We start from the raw sequence: 14,915 nt of genomic DNA, 5'->3' as shown, positions 1-14,915 counted from the left end.
TGTCATTCCATTTTTTTATTGACTCTACCTCATGTTTAGAATTGGATCAAATATGCTTTTTTAATTCCAAGTAAGGTTTTTACCTGCGTAATATTTCATCTTAATATAACCCTGACATATAACACTTTATGACCTTTACATTCTAACCCTCCTTTTTTATATATGGCCCATGTACTGTGGAGTAATATATATGTTTCCATACACTTTTTATCACCTTCTTAGATTTGCATATATGGCCCATACACTTTAGTACAATATATTTGTTCATACCTTTTGGAGTATTCTATGAGTAATATACTGATATTACACAGTACCAATTTCACCACATGTACACGTTTGTAATAACATTTGTTGTTCCTCCTCACTTTTGATTATTAGATACTTCATTGTTTACTCATATCCCCAATATACTTTAACCTACTAAAATTGGTTTCCACGTTGACCATTTTAACACATGCTCTCGTATTAATGTTACATAGTTACATAGTTAGTATGGTTGAAAAAAGACATACGTCCATCAAGTCCAACCAGGGAATTGAAGGGAAGGGTGTAAGGGGATAAGGGAAAGGCATGTAGTTTTATAATTCTGCATAAGCATTAATGTTATTTTGTTCCAGGAATGTATCTAACCCTGTTTTAAAGCTGTTAATTGTTCCTGCTGTGACCAGTTCCTGAGGTAGACCGTTCCATAAATTCACAGTCCTCACGGTAAAGAAGGCGTGTCACCCCTTTAGACTAAACCTTTTCTTCTCTAGACGGAGGGAGTGCCCCCTCGTCCTTTGGGGGGGTTTAACCTGGAACAGTTTTTCTCCATATTTTTTGTATGGGCCATTTATATACTTATATACGTTTATCATATCCCCCCTTAAACGTCTCTTCTCAAGACTAAACAATTGTAACTCCTTTAATCGCTCCTCATAGCTAAAATGTTCCATGCCCCATATTAGTTTAGTCGCGCGTCTCTGCACCCTTTCTAACTCCGCAGTGTCCCTTTTATGAACAGGCGACCAAAACTGAACAGCATATTCCAGGTGAGGCCATACCAATGCTTTATAAAGGGGGAGTATTATGTCCCTGTCCCTTGAGTCCATGCCTCTTTTGATACATGACAATATCCTGCAGGCTTTGGAAGCAGCAGCCTGACATTGCATGCTATTCTGTAGTCTGTGATCTACAAGTACACCCAGATCCTTCTCTACCAGTGACTCTGCCAGTTTAATCCCTCCTAAGACATACGACGCATGCAGGTTATTAGTACCCAGATGCATAACTTTACATTTATCCACATTGAACCTCATTTGCCAAGTGGATGCCCAGACACTTAGTCTATCCAAGTCATCTTGTAACTTATGCACATCCTCTATAAACTGTACCGTGCTACAAAGCTTGGTGTCATCTGCAAAGATAGAAACAGAGCTGTTAATACCATCCTCTAAATCATTGATAAATAAATTAAACAACAGCGGGCCCAGTACTGAACCTTGGGGTACACCACTAATAACCGGGGACCAATCAGAGTACGAATCATTGACCACCACTCTCTGGGTACGATCCATGAGCCAGTGTTCAATCCAGTTACAAACTAAAGTTTCCAAGCCCAAGGACCTTAACTTACCTGTCAGACGTCTGTGAGGGACAGTATCAAATGCTTTGGCAAAATCCAGAAACACTATATCCACAGCCATTCCTCTGTCAAGGCTTCTACTCACCTCTTCATAAAAGCAAATTAGATTGGTTTGACAACTTCTATCCTTAGTAAACCCATGCTGGCTATCACTTATAATACTATTATCCCCTATGTATTCCTGTATGTAATCCCTTATAAGTCCTTCAAACAATTTACCCACAATGCACGTTAGACTTACCGGTCTATAATTGCCTGGCGAAGACCTAGAGCCCTTCTTGAAGATTGGTACCACATTCGCCTTGCGCCAGTCCCTTGGCACAATACCAGACACCAGAGAATCTCTAAATATCATGAACAAGGGTACAGATATTACTGAACTTACCTCTCTAAGAACTCTTGGGTGTAGTCCATCCGGCCCTGGAGACTTGCTTACATTTACTTTACTTAACTTACCTTGTACCATCTCTACATTAAGCCAGTTCAGTACATTACATGATGTGTTACCAGCACTGGCCAATGTCAGCTCCTTTTTCCATAGTGTATACAGAACTAAAGAATCCATTCAGTAGCTCCGCCTTCTCTTGATCGCCCGTGACAACCTCCCCATTATCATTATTAAGGGGTCCTACATGCTCTGTCCTTGGTATTTTTGTATTTATATATCTAAAAAAAATATTTAGGATTCGTTTTGCTTTCTTTGGCCACCTGTCTCTCATTTTGAATTTTTGCTGTTTTTATTACATTTTTACAGATTTTATTAAGCTCCTTGTACTGTTTAAATGTTATAGCTGACCCATCAGATTTGAATTTTTTGAAGGCTATTTTTTTGTTGTTTATTGCTCTTTTAACCTCATTTGTCAGCCATGTAGGATTTAGTTTTAATCATTTATATTTGTTCCCCTTTGGTATATAATTAGCTGTATAGTTATTTAGAGTTGATTTAAAGATGTCCCATTTACCTTCTGTATCAGTATTTGAGAACACCTCCCCCCAGTCTATGTCCTGTAGTGCAGTTCTCAGCCCAGGGAAATTTGCCTTTTTAAATTTATATATTTTTTGCCTTCCCCGTCTGTCTTTGTTTTCTACATTTTAAGTCAAAAGTAACTATATTGTGGTCGCTATTACCAAGGTTTTCTCACACAGTTACATTACCAATCAGCTCTGCGTTGTTGGAAATGATCAGATCCAACAAGGCATCACTTCTTGTTGGGTCCTCCACAAACTGGCCCATAAAATTATCCTGCAATAAATTTAGGAATTTTCTCCCCTTTGTAGTTTTAGCCAGCCCCCGGCCCCAATCTACCGTATTTATCGGGGTATACCACGCACCGGCCTATAACACGCACCCTCATTTTACCAAGGATATTTGGGTAAAAAAAGTTTTTTACCCAAATATCCATGGTAAAATGAGGGTGCGTGTGTGCGCGTGTATACCCCGATTATACCCCAGGAAAGGCAGGGGGAGAGAGGCCGTCGCTGCCCGCTTCTCTCCCCCTGCCTTTCCTGGGGTCTAGAGCACTGCTGTCGGCCCTTTTCACCCCCTGGTTATCGGCGCCGCTGCCCGTTCTGTCCCCCTGACTATCGGTCTCGGCGCCTATAGCCAGGGGGAGAGAAGCGGCGGCGACAGCCAGGGGGAGAGAAGGGGCAGCGGCACCCATTGCCGGCGCCGCTGCCCCGTTGCCTCCCCCCATCCCCGGTGGCATAATTACCTGAGTCGGGTCCGCGCTGCTGCAGGCCTCCGTCGTGCGTCCCCAGCATCGTTGCTATGCCGCGCCGTTCAGCGCATAGCAACGATGCCGGGGACGCACGACGGAGGCCTGCAGCAGCGCGGACCCGACTCAGGTAATTATGCCACCGGGGATGGGGGGAGGCAACGGGGCAGCGGCGCCGGCAATGGGTGCCGCTGCCCCTTCTCTCCCCCTGGCTGTCGGCGCCGCTTCTCTCCCCCTGGCGATAACCAGGGGGTGAGAAGGGCCGACAGCAGCGCTCTAGACCCCAGGAAAGGCAGGGGGAGAGAAGCGGGCAGCGACGGCCTCTCTCCCCCTGCCTTTCCTGGGGGTGTATCGGCGTATAACACGCACATAGACTTTAGGCTAAAAATGTTATCTGGATAGATAAAATCTCCCATTATTACCACTGTACCTGCCCGGGCGGCCCTCTCTATTTGTTTATACAGCCGACCTTCTATCTCTTCAGTGATATTAGGGGGTCTGTAGATTACACCAAATATTATTTTTTCAGTATTTCCCTCCTTTTGTAATTCTACCCACAGTGATTCCACATCCTCAGAATCATCACACACTATGGCATCGTTCACACTGACTTTCATACCACTTCTAACATACAGACAGACTCCACCACCTTTTCTGTTCAGTCTATCCTTGCGAAACAATGTAAACCCCTGCAGATTAATGGCCCAGTCATGCGAGGAGTCCAGGCATGTCTCAGTGACCCCAACTATATCAATATGTTCCTCCAGTATCAAGGCCTCAAGCTCCCCCATTTTATTTGCTAGGCTTCTGGCATTTGTGAACATACACTTTACATTTCCATTAAGTTTTACACATATAGTCTCAGTAATGGGATTTTCAGAGTTATTGGGGTTAATGTTATTATTTGAGTTATAAGGGCTAATTGTACTATTTAAGTTATTGGGGCTAATGGGATTTTTTGAGTTATTGGGTCTAACGTTATTATTTAAGTTATTGGGGCTAATGGGATTTTTTGCGTTATTGCGTCTAACGTTGTTATTTAAGTTATTGGGGCTAACGGTATTTTTTGAGTTAATGGGGCTTATTGTAGTTATTGAGTTATTGGGGCTAATGGAATTTTTTGAATTATTGGGATTACAATTTTCGGGCTACATTTATTTTTACAGCTGGTTTGTAACGCATGAATCTCCTTATCCACTGCTCTTAACCTCCCCCCACAGGACTCCTCTCCACCCACCATTATGTCCTGACCCCTCTCTAACCTATCCATCCCACTGTCTGCTTTCTTTGCTTTATTATCCTCCCCCCACTCACCTAGTTTAAATACTCAGCCACCCCTTCCAGGATTCTCTCCCCCATCACTGACTCACTTTTTTTGTTTTCACACACTTTTTGCTTTGTAGTTTTATTTCACGCGTTTCTTCACTCATGCTGCTAATAACAGCAATATTGATTATCATTTATCACCAGTGCAGTCATTTCCACACCTTTTTATTTTCACCAGCTTTCCCTCCCCAATCCCCCCTCTTTCCCCCCTTTCCCCTCTTTTCTCTCCTTTTTCACCCTTCCCCCTTTTCTCCCCCCCCCCTTCTTCCCCTTTCCTTCCCTTCCCCCACCACGGCCATGTTCACATTTGTACCTTAGTTTGTCTCTACATCATACAGTGTTCTAACTAGCATAATGGTTATAGTTTACTATATTTTCATAAACATATATTTTTAACACACATGCACTCTATCCCTTATATGCAATAACAAACTAGTAAAATGGGTCACTTTATTATACCTTTATTCATGTTTATAGAATGACATTCACATCACTTTTGTCACTGTATTCAATGTTACATGTCTTGTCTTCACTATTATATGTTCTATGTTGGGGTTTATATGATCTTATTATAAACAATATTCTCCTAATTGGTACTACATCATATGGAATATTATTCCTATTGGTTTGCCCATGAATGTTCTTGACTATAGCATATATCAGTGTTAAAGGGGTATTCCGGGCAAAAACATCTTATCCCCTATCGAAAGGATAGGGGATAAGATGTCTGATCACGGGGGGCCCGCCACTGGGACCCCCCCCCCCCCTGTGATCTCCCTGTAGCAGACGTCACATCCCCTTCTCGGAAGCCCTGAGGTTTCCGAAACTTCAGACCCAGCGTGGCATAGAATGCGGGCTTCTGCAGGGAGATCGCGGGGGGTCCAAGCGGCGGGCCCCCCGCGATCAGACATCTTATCCCCTATTCTTTCGATAGGGGATAAGATGTTTTTGCCCGGAATACCTCTTTAATGTATATTTGCTGTATGTACATCTTTCGATAGATTTTTTCAAACTATCTGCATATGTATATTCATATACCCATTTACCTTATACTTACTAAATTTGAATCTCAATACCCTTTCAGCGCTGCCTCCGCTCTTCTCTGAGTCTTGCGAGACAATTACTGATACCTCTTTTTTTTTTTTCAAAACTTTATTTATCAGGTTTTACAGGTATATAAGGCACAAGTAAGCATAGCATGCGGTCGGGTGACCTCACAGATTACAGTACAACCTATCAAATTTGGGTAAGGGAGAGAGGTAGAGGGAAGAAACAAACAGGGGATATCGACATGGGGAAGAAGGGAGGAGAAGGAGCACAACCCTTAGATTAAATATTTTGTCACAAATGTCACACGAACGGTAGGTAAGTGGTAGCTGACAATATAGAACCCAGGAGCATGTTTAGTTATCAACTAATTTAGCGGGTCCTTAGTAAGAGAACACGACTTAGTAAAGGAAAAATAGGGATAAAAGGAACAAAATAAATAAAATAAAATCATAAAGCAAGGCGGAAATTGGGTATTCCTTCATTGAGCTGCTGATTGGTTACGGGTAATATATCGCAGCCAACTGTCCCACAAATGAATAAAGGACTGTTCCTTGCCCTGTCTGCGTGCTATCATTCTCTCCATTTCACAGGCATATGTTATTTTGGCCCGTAACTGGGCAAAGTCCGGAGCATGTTTGGACTTCCATGAAGATGCAATAAGAAGACGAGCAGCTGCAAGAATGTGAAATGCGATAGTTTTGCATTGACTAGGGAGATCAATAATGTGATTGGAGAGCAGAGCAAAGTCTGGGCCCCATTGGATAGCAACGTCCAGAACATCATGGAGTAGGTGGTGAACTCTAGACCAGAAGAGCGTTAAGGCACTGCATGTCCACCAAACATGTAGGAAGGTCCCCACTTGAGCGCCACACCTCCAGCAGGTAGGGTCCGTTCCAGGGTATATCTTAGATAGTCTTTCCGGGGTGTAATACCAACGGTATAACAGTTTTCGGGCGGATTCAACATGGTTGGTGCATTTAGAGAGCTTAAATGGGAGAGAATATAGGGTTAGCCATTGGTCCCCCGAAATATCCCCACCCAAGTCTCCCTCCCAGTTGTAAGTGTTTATATGCTTTAGACACTCCACTTGTAATCCCTGCGGTGTTGGAGAAGTAAAAAGTGTATATCTTATCCCCTGCTTCCGAGGGCCAAGAATGGGAGGAGATAAAGTGCCGCAGCTGGAGGAACTTGTAAAAATCAGTATGGGGTATGTGATATTTAGGGGCAAATGTTGAGAAGGGGAGTAAAGAGGTAGAAGAGCATATATCACCTAAGTTTTTGACCCCCCCCATTCGTCCAATTAGTGAAATCAATGTGGGGAAGAAGATGTTGTATAACAGAGAAGGGAGTTGAGGAGAAGGCACAAGGGGAAAGGACCCCAGAAGAGAGTGCAAAGTTCCAGATGTGGAGACAAGCAGAAATGGTAGGGCTGGGAGATGATAGGGGAGTTTTAAGGATGGCCACTCTCCAAAGTAAATGCTGTAGAGACGTGACTTTAGCAATAGCCGCTTCCATTGGAAGCCACCGGGCATCTGTATCTCTCCTCCACCACTGCTTGAGACTCACCAAGTGGGAAGCTCTGTAATAATTGAGTAGATCAGGACACCCTAAGCCCCCAAGTTTAGTCGGAAGGAACAATAACTTGGCTGCAACTCTCGCCCTACCATTCTGCCAGATAAAATGCATAAGTAAGGATTGGAGTCTTTTAATAGCAGGGACAGGGAAGGTAACAGGTAAGTTGCGGAAGAGATACAGAATGTTGGGTAGAAGAAACATTTTGGAAACTGCTATGCGTCCAAACCAAGAGAGCTGGATATGAGAGAGGCGTTTGATTTCAGAAGAGAGGGTAGAGGTCAAAGCAGAGAGATTAGAGGAAACAAGTGAGGACAAGGAAGGCGTAAGAAGAACCCCTAGGTATGTAATGCCCTCAGTAGCCCACTGAAGAGGGTACCTAGATTTAAGCAGTGTAGTATCAGAGTGAGACAGAAAAAGGGGTAGAACGGTTGATTTGGAGGTGTTAAGTTTATAAAGACTGGCTGCACTGAAGAGAGAAATAAGGTTTAAGACATTGGGTAGAGATTGCAGGGGAGAGGACAAGGCAATCAGGACATCATCTGCGAACAGCCCAATTTTGTGCTCTTCGCTGCCAACAGTTATGCCGGTAATACCAGAATTGCACCTGAGATGTTCCGCAAAGGGTTCCATAACCAGAGTAAAGAGAATGGGGGATAGAGGACATCCCTGCCTAGTCCCATTCGATATGGTAAATGAGGAGGATAGAGCATTGGATGAAAATACTTTGGCGGATGGCGAGGAATACAACGCCATCAGACTGGTAATAAGGGGAGGGGGAAAACCAAACTTGGCGAGGACCCCCCGGAGATAACCCCAATGCACCCGGTCGAACGCCTTCTCCGCATCCAAAGAAAGGAGAAGAGAAGGGGTCCGACCACGGCATGCAATGTTAATGATGTTAAGAAACCGCCTAGTGCCATCGGAGGACTGACGGCCCTTGACAAACCCCACCTGATCGGCGTGGATTAGAGATGGGAGGACAGCTGAAAGGCGAATCGCCCATAATTTGGAGTAAAGTTTGAGATCACAATTCAAAAGAGAGATCGGTCTAAAGTTGGGAGGTGATGTAGGTGGCTTCCCTGGCTTGGGGAGGGTGACTATGGTCGCTTCTAGCATCTCAGGTGGAATCCGGCCAGTCTGAGCTATATCATTAAAGAGATCTGTCAAATGAGGTATTAATGTGTCAGCGTGTATTTTAAAAAATTCATTCACCAGCCCATCAGGACCTGGTGACTTTGCTCCCTTCAATGTTCCGATTGCCTTTGAAACCTCTAAGGATGAAAAAGGTAAGGTCAGAGAATAGATCGCCTCCGAAGACAGAGAAGGCAAGGAAACTGAGGATAGAAAGGAAGAAATGGAGTGAGGGGTAGGTACCGTTGAGGAGGGGTCAGAAGTGAGATTGTATAGGGAAGAGTAGTAGGAAGCAAAAGCATTGGCAATGGATTGGGGGTCAAAAACCTTCGTGTCATCAGGTAAGGATAAGAAAGGAATGCGGCTTTTGGCAGCCCTCACCTTAATTTGCCTAGCCAAAACTTTCCCCGGTTTATTGGCAAGCCAGTATGTCTGAAGTTGCAGACGTCGTAGCGCCAGGTCGAATTTGTGTAGGTCTAGGGAATGAAGTTCAGTATTTAGCGCAGATATGCGCGATTGAATGCTTTGCGAGGGAGATATCTTATTTTGTCTGTGCAGGGTGGCGAGGTCCTGTTGGAGGGAAAGCCGCTTGGCGTTAATCTGTTTGGTATGGTGAGCTGATTGACTGATTAAAGTACCCCTAACGTTGGCCTTAAAGGCACACCACAAAACCGCCTCAGAAGATACAGAGCCCTTGTTGATAGAAAAGAAGGATTCAATGTTGGAGCGCATAACAGGTTGGTATGTGGGGTGCTGGAGGATATATGGTTTGGCTCTCCATAATAATGATCGGCGGGTAGGGTGTGACTCTTCTACAGTGATGGATACAGGGGCATGGTCCGACCATGTAATATTGTGGATCTGTGATGTGGAGATAGATTGCAAAAGGGGGTTAGTAACTAGGAAGAAATCAATTCTAGAGTAGGAACTATGTGGGTGAGAAAAAAAGGAAAAATCGCGCTCACCAGGGTGCTGTATCCTCCAGACATCAAATAGATTCCTGTCTGAGATCGTTCGGAAAATAGGCGTGGGCTCAGTAAGATGTGTGGGGGAAGTAGAATCCATAGAGGGCCATAAGGTGACATTAAAATCACCCACAACTAGTAAACGGTCAGCTGGAGATGACCTCGCCACCCTGGACAGGACATGTTTGATGAAAGCATGTTGTTTAGTATTGGGTGCATAGATAACAACAATAGAATACTTAATTAGGTTAAGTAGACAATGTAGGATCAAATACCTGCCGCCCCCATCCGCCTCCACTCTCACATCTGAGACTGCAATAGAATCTCTGATAGCAAGCGCAACACCTCTTTTTTTCCGGTGTGCATGAGAGAAGAAAATATGTGGGTAATTTTTATGGTGGAGACGAGTGGAATCAGCCTCCAGTAAATGGGTTTCTTGCAGACAGAGTAAATCTGCCTGCAAGCGTTTGGCTTCAGCCCACACCATCGATCGTTTGAAGGGGGAATTCAGGCCCCTCACATTAAGGGAGACAAATTGTATTACCATGGCGGAGAGGGAGGCGGATCGCTGGGCAAGAGGTTAACATAGACAATAAAGACACAATAAAAAGGGACACGTGTTCTCAACATTGTGGGTGTTCGTGGAAGGGTTGTGCAAAACCACAAGTAAACAGACATATACCATATAAGTGTCAACAGGACACAAACTGTAAAGTAGAATGCAGAGTGACAAATTACTCCATGAAGGAGCAATTTAGGGGGAGATACAGGAGAAGCTATACCTATATCTAACATGTGCCGGACCGGCAATATAAGAACTACCCCCCAACTATGGCATTTGGCAGAAAATTAAGAAGATTTCCGCTTTCCATACTGTACCACAGTCCAGTCTTCTGTCATCTTCACTGGAGATGGTTGAGGCGCAGTGGGGACCTTCGCAGGAATCTGTGGCGAATTAGGTGAGGAGGCAGTGAGGTGCCACTTGGAGCACAGCTCCAACAGATCCTCAGGAGATGCAGCCAGGTGTTTAGATCCGCTGTAGGTGACAATGATTTTGGTGGGGAATCCCCACTTGTAGGAGATTCCATTAGCTCTGAGTAGGCTAGTGCCTTTGGCGAACTCTCGTCGTCTAGCCATGGTAGCAGGTGATAGATCAGCAAAGATAGAGAGAGAAGCAAACCTGGTCGGCAGTGCAGACGGGTTCCTGGCTGCAAGCATAATCTTCTCCTTAACATGAAAAAAGTGTACCCGTAGAATGACATCCCTCGGCGCCGTCTGCGGGACAGATTTCGGCTTGGGTAGCCTGTGGATTCGATCTAGAAGAAGATCTGGCGAAGATGCATTTGGTAGAAGCAAGGCAAAGTAGTCCATCACAAATCCAGCCAAATCCTCCGTTTTGACCTCCTCCGGTACTCCTCTAATGCGAAGGTTGTTCCTCCGGGAGCGATCCTCCATGTCCGCCATCTTGGACCTAATAGCCGCGATCTCTTCTTCGAGGGAGGAAACCTTGTCCACTACAGCATTGTGGGCTGAGGTAAGTTCTCCCATCTTGTTTTCCACATGAGAGGTGCGGGATCCAAGCGAGTGGAGTTCCTTTTGGAGACTAGAGACAGCAGCACGTATTTCTTTCTGGATGGTGGAAGTAAGGTCTGCTGCAACTGCCATTAGCGCGGCCTCCGTGAGGGGCGAGGAAGGGCTAAGTGAGGACCCACCGGTAGGAACAGAGGGATGCCGGAGAGAGGAGCAGGCAACGTCAGGTGAGGCCGGAGGAGAGCGGGAGGTAGAGCCACTGGAGACCGAACCCGCCGAACCCGGGGATGATGGTCCACGTGGATGACCGGAGCTCACAGAGGTAGGGGAGCTCCCGGCCTCTGGGGATGTTCTTGCGCTCGCAGCTGGCAGGCCGCCCGCGCTATCTTGTAAGTCAGCCGCCGGAAAGAATTGGGTGAGCTTCAGTGGGCTCTTCTTGGCTTTTTTCGTCCGAGCCATCACGCACCTGGTGCAGCGGGAGTTAGCAAGTACGAGGGTAGTTAAATTAGCCGAGGTGAGCCGGTTTGAGCCGCTCTATTGCCGGAGACTAGCGGAGCACAGGGATTATGCGACCGCCACCATGCGCGTCCAGGCCACGCCCCCATTACTGATACCTCTACATGATATATTCTCTGCAGCGTATTTTCGCATCTGCAAGAACGCTGAATTTCTAAGTCAAACTCTTGCGATACACGGGATTACCTGCATAACGCTGGTTCCCCTGTAGCTGCCATGTCCCTCTTGCTGTTTTACATAGCATAAGGTAACCTATTGGGGTGTTCACATTATTTTTATGCACCTTATAAATGTTTACATATGCATCTACTTTGCACTTTGGCAATGATTTTGCTACTGGACATTTCTTAGACGACCTCCTTTGTCCTCCTTTTCCTTTGGTTTTCCCTGGCAATATATGCCCAATACATTGGACATTTATGTACTCCCTTTTTCTTGTTTCATGTTTGTAATTTTAATGTCTTTTAAATGTTTGTGTGCATTTATGTCAAATAAACTTCTGAGACATTGATCATTATACGCCTGTTTCGCTGTATTTATACCTTGTAGCGTATGATCGGTTGCCATTTGCAATTGCTGCTTAGGTTCTTCAGAAATCATCATGGTGGTCTGGGCCAGATAGAGAAGAAAAGGGAAAGTCAACGAGTCTGATTAGAGAAAACACGACATCACCTGGATATATTGTTATCTACATAACTAATGTAGATATTTACAGTAGGTATTGTTTCTTTTTAGTAATTTTTGGGTAGAAATTGATCTGGTAGGGGGGCTCCAAGCTGAAAAATGTTGGAAAACATTTGTCTAATCAGACCACACCTTTAATAATTTACATATCTGCCCGAGACATAATGCATGCAGAGTTTTGCAGCAATCCCAAATTTCTATCTGGATGCATTTCTTTTTTGTCAATGAGTGTTGTCAGGATCCGGACTGGTATGCAGCAAGGACACTGGTGGTGGATCCTCTGTGTCAGTGGGGTGATGGCGTGGGCCGTACCAGGGGAACGGAGTTTAAGGGATTACTGGTTTTCACCAGAGCCCGCCGCAAAGCGGGATGGACTTGCTGCGGCAGGTAACCCCCAGGTCGTTCCACCCAATAGCGACTCAACCCCAACTGACAGCTGAGACAGGCGCGGTACACAGGGACAAGGCAAGAGCAAGGTCGGACGTAGCAGAAGGTCAGGGCAGGCAGCAAGAGTCGTAGTCAGGGGCAACAGCAGAAGGTCTGGGTACACAGGCTTGGGAACACACTAAACACTTTCACAGGGCACTAAGGCAACAAGATCCGGCAAGGACAGGAAGGGGAAGTGGGTTTTTATAATCAAGGAGCAGGTGGAGCTAATTAACACTGATTGGGCCAGGCACCAATTAGTGGTGCACTGGCCCTTTAAATCTCAGAGAGTCGGCGCGCGCGCGCCCTAGAGAGCGGGGCCGCGCGCGCCGGGACAGAACAGCAGGAGGAGGGGGAAGGTGAGAGGGACAGGGTGCGATCCGCGAGCGGGCACGTCCCGCTAGGCAGATCGCATCCCCGCCAGGCACAGCTGAGCAGCGTCTCCGGTCAGCACTGCCGACCGGAGCGCTGCAGGGCAGGAAATGCCGCAAGCGCTCCGGAGGAGGAGGGGGAGCCGGAGAACTCGGCATAACAGTACCCCCCCTTTGGTCTCCCCCTCTTTTTGGAGCCCAGGAACCTATGGATGAGCTCCTTGTCGAGGATATTGTCCTCGGGCTCCCAAGACCTCTCTTCGGGGCCACAATTCTCCCAGTCAATGAGATTTTTTTTTTTACCTCTAACCACCTTGGAGGCGAGGATTTCTTTTACCGTGAAGACATCAGAGGAGCCAGAGACAGGAGCAGGAGCGGTGACCTTGGAGGAAAAGCAGTTAAGAACGAGAGGTTTGAGAAGGGAAACATGAAAGGAGTTAGGAATACGAAGAGAAGGAGGAAGATGAAGTTTGTAGGAGACAGAACTGATTTGACTTTTGACTTTAAATGGTCCAAGGTAACGTGGACCCAGCTTGTAGCTAGGAACACGAAACCGGATATAATTGGCAGAGAGCCACACTTTGTCCCCAGGAGCGAAGACAGGAGGAGTTCTTCTCTTCTTATCAGCATGTCTCTTCATACGAGACGAGGCCAGTAGGAGCAACTTTTGAGTCTCCTTCCAGATAACAGAGAAATCCCGGGTTACTTCATCTACAGCAGGAACTCAAGAAGAAGTGGGAATAGGGAGGGGGGGCAGAGGGTGATGGCCATACGCCACAAAGAATGGGGATTTGGCAGATGATTCCGAATTTTTGAAATTGTAAGAGAATTCAGCCCAGGGCAGAAGGTCGACCCAATCGTCTTGGCGGGAGGAGACAAAATGTCGCAAGTAGTCACCAAGAATCTGGTTTACTCTCTCTACTTGTCCATTGGATTGGGGGTGATAGGAGGGCGAGAAATTTAATTTGATTTTTAATTGGTTACAGAGAGCTCTCCAAAATTTTGACACAAATTGAACGCCTCTATCCGAGAGGATATGCGTGGGAAGCCCGTGAAGGCGAAAAATATGCAGAAAAAATTGCATCGACAACTGTGGCGCAGAAGGAAGACCTGGAAGCGGAATGAAGTGAGCCATTTTGGAAAAACGATCAACGACCACCCAGATGACGGTGTTGCCATGGGATACGGGAAGATCAGTAATGAAATCCATGGCAATTTGGGACCATGGTTGCTCAGGGACGGGTAAAGGAAGGAGGAGTCCAGCAGGCTTCTGGCGAGGGTTTTTTATCCCGGGCACAAATAGTACAGGCCCGAACAAAATCAGTAACGTCACTCTCTAGTGTAGGTCACCAATACAGACGGGAAATGAGCTGGATGGACTTTTTAATGCCAGCATGGCCAGCAAGGTGAGAGGTATGCCCCCATTTGAGGATCTTGAGGCGAAGGCGTGGAGGAACAAAAGTCTTTCCAGGGGGGGTTTGTCCCTGTGAGGCTGGAGCAGAGGAGACCAGGCACTCAAGCGGTACGATATGCTGCAGAGGGGTTTCAGATTCGGAGGCATCAGAGGAACGAGAAAGGGCATCAGCTCTGACATTTTTGTCAGCGGGACGGAAGTGTATCTCGAAGTTAAAGTGGGCAAAAAACAACAACCATCTAGCCTGGTGAGGATTCAGACGCTGAGCAGACTGGAGGTACGAGAGATTCTTGTGGTAAGTGTAAATGACAATGGGGTGTTTGGAACCCTCCAATAGATGCCTCCACTCCTCGAGTGCTAACTTGATGGCCAGAAGTTCACGATCTCCAATGGAGTAATTCTTTTCTGCCAGAGAGAAAGTTTTAGAGAAAAAAACACAAGTAATGTTACGTCCGGTAGCGTTTTTTTGAAGAAGTATGGCTCCGGCTCCGACTGAGGAAGCGTCAACTTCCAGGAAGAATGGCTTCAATGGATCAGGTCTGGACAGCACTGGTGCAGAAGCGAAGGCAGTTTTGAGACGATTGAAGG

At 46.0% G+C, this 14,915-nt stretch overlaps 1 protein-coding gene across 1 annotated transcript in view; it reads left to right on the top strand.

The window, feature by feature from the left end:
* The window catches only part of CA4 (carbonic anhydrase 4), a 129,531-nt gene that overhangs the window by 74,645 nt on the left and 39,971 nt on the right, over positions 1-14,915 (top strand). Inside the window, exon 4 of the mRNA XM_056560119.1 lies at positions 12,017-12,146. Coding sequence (XP_056416094.1) covers positions 12,017-12,146 — 130 coding nt within the window. The remainder of the gene's footprint in view (positions 1-12,016; positions 12,147-14,915) is intronic.

Source organism: Hyla sarda, chromosome 2 (genome assembly GCF_029499605.1).
Source record: "Hyla sarda isolate aHylSar1 chromosome 2, aHylSar1.hap1, whole genome shotgun sequence".
Taxonomy (NCBI): domain Eukaryota; kingdom Metazoa; phylum Chordata; class Amphibia; order Anura; family Hylidae; genus Hyla; species Hyla sarda.
This window is presented reverse-complemented; position numbering and strand designations above follow the sequence as displayed.